The 7,723-nt window shown below is 48.8% G+C and overlaps 1 protein-coding gene across 1 annotated transcript in view; it reads left to right on the top strand.

The window, feature by feature from the left end:
* Nucleotides 1-7,401, top strand: part of LOC119597639 — a 16,799-nt gene extending 9,398 nt beyond the window's left edge. Inside the window, exons 2-3 of the mRNA XM_037947237.1 lie at nucleotides 4,332-4,469; nucleotides 5,765-7,401. Of these exons, the coding sequence (XP_037803165.1) occupies nucleotides 4,332-4,469; nucleotides 5,765-5,830 (204 nt within the window). The 3' untranslated portion in view covers nucleotides 5,831-7,401. The remainder of the gene's footprint in view (nucleotides 1-4,331; nucleotides 4,470-5,764) is intronic.
* The last annotated feature ends 322 nt before the right edge of the window (nucleotides 7,402-7,723 follow it).

The raw sequence follows: 7,723 nt of genomic DNA, 5'->3' as shown, positions 1-7,723 counted from the left end.
AGCTGCAAAAGGGGAGCTTGAGTCTTGGTCTTTTGGATTATTCGCCGAAAAAAAAATAAGGAAAGATGGAAACTGCTGTCCAGGGAAAGAGAGAAGGTGGAGGAAAGAAGAGGAAAAAGTGTAAATGATCGCAGTGTTGCCATATTGCAGAGAGGGACGAGGGCAAAAACGCCAGCGTGTGGCATTGGGAGTATTTCCGCGTTCCGCTATACATCTCCGTCTCTTTTTTTATGCCCAAGTTTTTATCCAAATTATTCGTGTCCTTATTAATAGCATGCTCGAAGGAGCGTCGGCGGGTAGAATTGGGGTCGGCCCGAGATAAACACTTGAGAATCATTTGGTTTCTCACTTTTTCTGTTTCTGCAGATGACTCCCCCTATTTTTGCAGCAGCAAGAAGCGTAAGACAGACTGGCTTCTTTGTAGGTCCTCGAGCCGAATATTTATGAGTTGCCATTGTTTATAGAGTCGGGCATATAAACAGAGCTCTTGCAGTAGCAAACAGCAAGATGCTCCATAAAGTTAGACGAGGGGCTGGCGTAGCATTAGTGAGCAAGTGGTGACGATGGATACAGAAGGTAGGAGGAACTGCCCCCGCCCATAGGGTGGTATGGGAGCCAGGGTCCAAAAGGGAGAAGGGCGAGGGAGGAGGAAGGGAGGGAAAAGTAAGACAGGAGAAGGAAAGGGGGGTTCAGGGCCCAGACACCAACAGATCTATGTAGTGGAGGCACTAATATATTGCCCGCCAGAATTAATGGTCTTAGGGAGCTCCCTGGACCAACCACTGACCTTCTCCCTCTCCCTCCCCTCCTCCGCCTCTCTTCTCCTTCCCCTTCCCCTTCTTCCCTCCTCCCTCTTCCTCTTCCCTTTCCTCTCGTACGTCCCCCTCTCACTCCCCCCTCCCTCCTCCCCCTCCCCCTCTCCCTCCCCCTCCCATGCCCCAGCTCCTCCATCTCCCATTCCCCATCACTCGTCCCCCTCTTCCCCTTCTTTCTCCCTATCCTCCCATATCTCCTACCTCTCCTTCCTCCCGTCTTCCCTCCCCTCTCTTCTCCCCCTCTTCCCTTCTCTCCCCTCTCTCCTTCCTCCCCTATTCTCCCCTTCGTGCCGTTCCCCTCTACCTAACCTGTATGAAAGTTCCAAGACAGGGTATCTTTATTCAAGCTGAGAACATGGAATTTTTTGTCTGTGTTTTCTTTCAATTAAATGAAGTTATATTTACTTCGTCTACGTTCATTTTAGCTGGAGATGTTGGCTGAATAAGAAGGCCTTACTAGTACTGTAGCAGTGGTATTGTAGTTATTGTATTTGGCATTTGTTTTTTTATTTGGTTTAATTTTATATTATTATTGTTATTAATTATGTTGGTTATTGTTGCTAGGTATTTGGATGAACTCACGGCATTGTTTTGTTTCAATGACGTATCATGACGTACTTATGGCGTCGACGAACTCACGGCATTGTTTTGTTTCAATGACGTATCATGACGTACTTATGACGTCATTCCTTTTCTTTTCAATAAGCTTTTCTTCCTCGTTATTGGAGACTGAGTAATGATAAAGATTACTTAATGTGATACTGCATTATCTCTTTAAAATATACATGTACCGGTACAAATATCTCGCATATCCGGAAGTTTTTTTATTATTATTTTTTCCTCTGTGATCTTTTTTTTTAAGTCTTTCAGAGCCATAGCCCTGTGCCCCCCCCCTCTCCGTCTGAAACCATAGCTTCCACTTTTGTAAATATTTGAAAAAGCGGAATGTAAAAGGGAGGCAGCCCTTAATTAATTAGAAATACTCGATGCTGATTAAGAAAAGTTTCGGTCGGAAATTCCAGTTCGGGTTTATTATTTGCTTTGTTATTTTTAGCGTTCGTTGTTTATTTACTTCTCTGTTTGTAGTCCTGCTTCGTTTATTTGCACGTGAAAGAACTGCACTGTAAGTGTAAGAGCCATTTGTGTGTGTGTGTGTATGTACACACACACACACACACACACACACACACACACACACACACACACACACACACACACACACACACACACACACACACACACACACACACACACACACATACACATACACATACATATACACACATACACACACACATACACACACACACTCACACGCATATACATATATATACACATACATGTATGCACACATATATACATACATACATACATGTGTGTGTGTGTGTGTGTGTGTGTGTTTTCATAAACAGATAGCTAGAGATTGATAGATAAATAGATAGATATGATTGTACATGCATACATGCTTGCACACACGTATAGCTGGAGAGAAAATGACATATATGGAGAGAGGCAGAGAGACAAACAGACTGACAGAATCATAATCAACAGTTGTGTTTAATGCTCTTGTCTCCGTATTTCTAGTTCGATCGTTCAGCTGATGGATTTCAGGTTAGATGCTGAAGTTTGGGTACAGGCGGGCATGCGAGCAGGGTATGGTCACGCTGTGCGGACGTATAATGAGTGTAAGGCTGTTTAATTTCGTCAGAGTGTAAACCAGCTGTCAGTGATACCAGCTGGTAATCATTGTGGCGAGGTTGCTCCCCCAGTGAGCCGGCATTCTTGTCTCTCGGCGGAGGGAGTTATGTGACGCAGACCAAATAATTTCGCCGAAGCGGCATCATTCGCCGAGGAAGCGGCTGCTGGCGGAAAGGCGTGACTCAAGAGGTTACTGACCCTGTGCTGAGGTGGATGCGCCCCGTTCTGCCCCTGGGCACGAGCGAGGCAGTCCAGTATCGCACCTGCGCCATGCCCATCCACTGTCTATCGCTATGGTTAATGTCACCCTTTCATTTTGACAATGGACTGAGCCAAGGTAGCTGGGGGCTGCCCGAGGAGCAGCGTGCGGGCACGGCGGGGCGGGCACCTACGCGCACGGGCCGTGCAGCCTGGCAAGGTCCCTGTGCCAGAAGGCCGGGCCGCGCGGGGCAAGAGGAGCATGACACGGCTCCCAGCGAGATGTAGGGCAGGGCAGGAGCGGCGTGTGGCAGGCTGGCTGGGCTGGGTCACGCCGTGTCGGCCCCCTCCCCCTCGGCACGAAGACTTGGCAACGCCCCGCACCTCCGCCAATGGGAGGCCGCCGTGCTGACCAATGAGCACCGGGTGCCTGCCACCAGCTGCACGCGCGCGCGCACACACACGTACATGCCTTTACAGCATTGCTTAGCTGGTGGACCAATTATCTGGGAGTGTCCTGGCACGTTATCAGGCGCACGACACCACACGTTATGCCTAGTGCCACACATGGCAGCCGCGCCGCTATCTCCTCGCTATCTCCGCGCGCGCTCGCAGGCGCACCTTCTTCACGCGGATTCTTGGTCTCTTCCGGAAGCATTGCCCGGGCAAGGCGGTCACCTGCTCCGCTTATTGCGGCGGCGCACATTGCCCTCCCCTGTGCATGTTCTTGTGAGGGACAAGAGAAGCTTTGTAGGCTATGAGAAAAACGAGATTTTAGGCCAGTATGAAGGCTTTGGTTATCCTAGATTTGTGGTTATTGTTCCACTGATCTCGTGTTTTTAAATATTTATTGTACCTTGGTATTTGTACTTATATGCAGTGTATCTATATGTATAGTTTCATGTATAAAATAATTCAATCTATAGTGCTTCCAGTTGATCGGAATTTTATATATGTTTTACTGAATGGCACATTGTCTATATCATGTTTTAATGATGGCCTTGTCGTCTGCTGCTAGGAATGTGTGTGTGTTTATGTAGATACTTTCCTTGTTCTGTCTGTCTGATATGTGTGTGTGTGTGTGTGTGTTGTTGTACTTGTTTGTGCTTGTGTTGTGTGTTGTAGATTTTGTGTGTGTGTGTGTGTGTGTGTGTGTGTGTGTGTGTGTGTTTCCTTTTCTTTTCTTTGTGTGTGTGTGTTTGTGTGTTTGTGTAGGTCTGTCTGTCTGTCTTGTCTGTCTGCTGTGTGCAATTATGCTTATTGTATACACACTTTGTATACTGCCCGCTTTTTAACTATATAATGTAATATTTGAAGGCTGTTTAGTTATATTTTTCCCTCGAAACAATGCGCAACCAGCTCTGTTCCTGTAGAGAGTGGATGAACGTAGCATAATCTACAGAGTTTTAGACTTTCAGACAGCAGAGATGGATGCTAATCGTTTCTTTCCGGGAGAAAGTGTCCGAAAAATCACCCCGGCTTAATTTAGGGCACATCCACACTTTTCTGTCGTTTGTAAAAGCCTGATTCAGAGTTTACAGAACTGTTTTTTTTTTAAGCGCTAGATTAGCATTGTGCGCCATGCTAGCATCGTTTTTTAATGCTGGTTGTATGTTGCAGATGTTGCGTGCGGGAGGCTGTGACTCGCGTCCAGAGGTGGCCGGGGTGACGACGGCGATGTGGTTGCGTTGCCACCGCTCCTCCGCACCCCGTGGCAGAGGCCTCTTCATCCTCAGGAGCACTTCGCCCGTTGCAAAGGTAAGCCGTCCGTGGCCTCTCGCTGTAGACACGTAGATGTGGACGCCTCAGGGCACGCGCGCATCTCGTCTGGAGGCGAATCTCGGGGATGTAGACGGGCATGTGGATGAGGTTGTCACGCCGTGGCTCTCCCAGAGGTCTCTTCACGACTAGGAGGTGCTGGCTCTTTGCTAACGTTCTCTTGCGTAATTCGTCCCTGACAACGTTCCCGGCGTTGCATTTTCCCCCTTTTAGTAGCGTCCCCTCCCAAGTACGGTGAAGCAACCTCGCCCGGGATCGTCTCTTGCGCAAGTGATCCACTTAGGTGCTCTTTTTCCTGGCTTCGTTCTCCTTTGTTTCGACTGTCTACTGCATTATATCTGTATTACTTCATTAGTCTTGGAACTCCCTTTTTTTTGGAATGGCTCCCTTGCTCATATTTCTTACTTCCCTATCCTCTTGGGATCTCGTATATTAGTCTCGTGCTTTTCCTCTCCCCTTGAGTCACTACTTCTCTTACTCTCCCGTCTTCGTGCTCTCTCTCTCTCTCTCTCTCTCTCTCTCTCTCTCTCTCTCTCTCTCTCTCTCTCTCTCTCTCTCTCTCTCTCTCTCTCTCTCTCTCTCTCTCTCTCTCTCCTCCTCTCCTCTCCTCTCCTCCTCCTCTCCCCCTCCCCCTCTCCCTCTCCTCCCTCCTTCTCTCCCTCCTCTCCTCCCTCTCTCTCCTTCTCCCCTCTCCTCCCCCTCTCCTTCTCTCCCTCTCATTCACTCACTCACTCCCTTACCGTATCCCTTTCCTTCTCCCTTACCCTTTTCCTCGCCCTCACTCACTTTTTCTCCCACTCCCTCTCCTACCCACTCCTCCCTCCCCTCTCCCCCCTCCCCTCCTCCTCCCTCCCCTCTCCCCTCTCCCCTGCCACCCTCATAATCCCCACCCACCGGCGAGCAGCTCTCTCATGTCCATCATCGGATGCTAATTACAGGGCCTCGACCCGTCACATAAAGACATCGCCCAACTGTACATCAACTCCCTAAGGGCGAGGGCGTGTAGTGGGCTGATGATAGCCTGTAGGAAGGGTATATGGTGAAGGCCACAGGGCCAGGTGATGGCCACAAACCGGGGTTCTGTCAGCCTGATGATGACTAGAGATCAAGATGTGATATACTGGCCGTGTTCTTGGCTTTTCTGTGTTTAACGTGACCATGTTCAAGTTTTGTTCTTAGGGCTTTTTTACAAGTGGTTATTTTCCGAATAGGTCTTTTTGAAAGCTGGTCTTATTACAGTCTGGTGTTCTAAACTTCAGTTCTTTTTTGTTCAGGAACCCAAAGTGGATACAAGGCGACTGAAAGTTCCCCTCCCACAGACGCCCCTCTGCTCACAGTAATTCCGTCTTCGTAGGTGAGTGCCATCGGGCTTTGAGCATCGACCTACCGAGAGGCGGGTGGGCGGCCGCGTGGCACCCGTCGGAGTGGGAGTGCCAAGGAGTGGGCGGCGCGAGGAGGAAAGTATAAGGGGAGAGGAGATGGGAAAATTGGATAAGGAAAGTAATGGAGAAGTGGAGATGAGAGGAGGGACGTAAAGAGAGAGGGTGATTAACAGAGGGGAAGGTAGATAGGGAGGAATGAAAGAAATGGAGCCCAGAGACGGTGGGATTTGGCAGTACTTTGATAAGTCTTGACCTGCTGTGGAAGGTGCGGTGGGGAGGGCAGGTCATCAGACACTAGAATGTAGATAGGGATGTAAGACTCATGACATAATGCAGGAAGAGGAGGGGGTGTCAGGTCAGTTAAAAATGAAGTCAGTTTTTATCTAAATATGTCCTCGTGTTTATGCTCAGTATTTATTTATTTTTTATTTATTTATTTATTTATTCATTTATTTATTTATTTTTATTATTTTTTTGCGAATTGCACAGCAGCAAACAGAAAAATAATGCGAATTTCAAAATGGAAATTCTGAGCTGTTCCCTTGCAGCTCCTTCCCCTCACGAGCCCTCACACCCGCGCTCGGTTCGGAGGGCAATATGAAGGGAAACCTGCTCGCTCTGAAAGTGAGTGAAGAGAATATCGAGGGGAAGCGAGGGGAGGTGGACGCGTATTGCAGTAGGGTGGAGCCAAGGAGAGGGCGCTGAGGGTGAGTGCGAGGGGAAACAATCGAGGGAAGACAGCCTGGGTCTCTGAAGGGAGCAGGGCGCGAGGGGAATGTGTTGAGGGAGGAGAGATGAGGAAGTGAGAATGATGGGAAATTTTTGAGTAGGCAGGACGCTGGGAGTGGAGGTTGGGCAGGGTGAGGGCGGGGGTGGGGGTCCTACCCAAGGATGGCAGGGAAGGAGTGTGCTAGCAGTGGCGAGGGAGCAGAATAGTGTTAGGAGAGGATGGTAGGGGATGGAATGCAAGATGGCGGAAATAAATGGGAGAGAAACGTAGTGGCGGAAGAAAGAAGGATGGGTTAAAACAGGGTAAGAACGAAGGGAGTGTAACAAGGAAACGTAGGAATAAGGGAATACCCAAAGAAGAAAAAGAGAAGAGCGAAAAGGAAAAGAATTCGCCGAGAACGAAGGGCAGATAGGGAAGGGTAGAAAGTACAGCAAGAGGATAGGATGTTTTCAGGGAGAACAGTAAAGTAAGTGTTCTGGGAGAAGGAATTGGGAGGGATAGCGTCGAGGGTGGGAAAACAGACGGGTGGCATCGTCAGAGCAGGCACGGGAGAATGAACGTTGCATAAAGAAAGACACAAGGAAGAGAAGAAAGATGAGGCACTTATGTGGGTCAGGTAAGGGCATCGACCCCGCAGCCGTGATAGTGCCACACCGTGTAACAGTGTTAACTTGCCAGCCGTGATGAGAGGTGACCTGAGCAGAGACGGTGTAACATCATTCTCCCCGGCGTACCATCCCGCATGTACTCACGCGTCCTCGCTGTACCTTGAAAGAAAAAAAAAAAAAACTTTTATTGGCACGGAACACCATGGAGCACCAACTCAGCAGTCACTCAGTTCTACGAGACCTGCACAACCTTCTCACCGTGCATTATCTGCAATGTACCTCCACTAAGCACCTAACAATAAAGTGCTCTTCGTTGCCTAACTCTGCAGCAAACGGTCACCTAACTGCAGTATGGCAACATATACGGACGAGGGTCGAGGGAGAGGAGACGAGGAGAAAGAGAGGAAGAAAACGATGAGATGCATACATTGAAGAAGAGGGATGGCAGAGAGGTAAGAAGAAGAGCGTGAATGTAATTAGAAAAGCGAGGGGAAAGGGGTAAGAATAGAAAGA

Source organism: Penaeus monodon, chromosome 3 (assembly GCF_015228065.2).
Source record: "Penaeus monodon isolate SGIC_2016 chromosome 3, NSTDA_Pmon_1, whole genome shotgun sequence".
Classification (NCBI taxonomy): Eukaryota; Metazoa; Arthropoda; class Malacostraca; order Decapoda; family Penaeidae; genus Penaeus; species Penaeus monodon.
The sequence above is the reverse complement of the archived record's forward strand: the minus strand, read 5'-3'. Positions and strand labels throughout refer to the sequence as shown.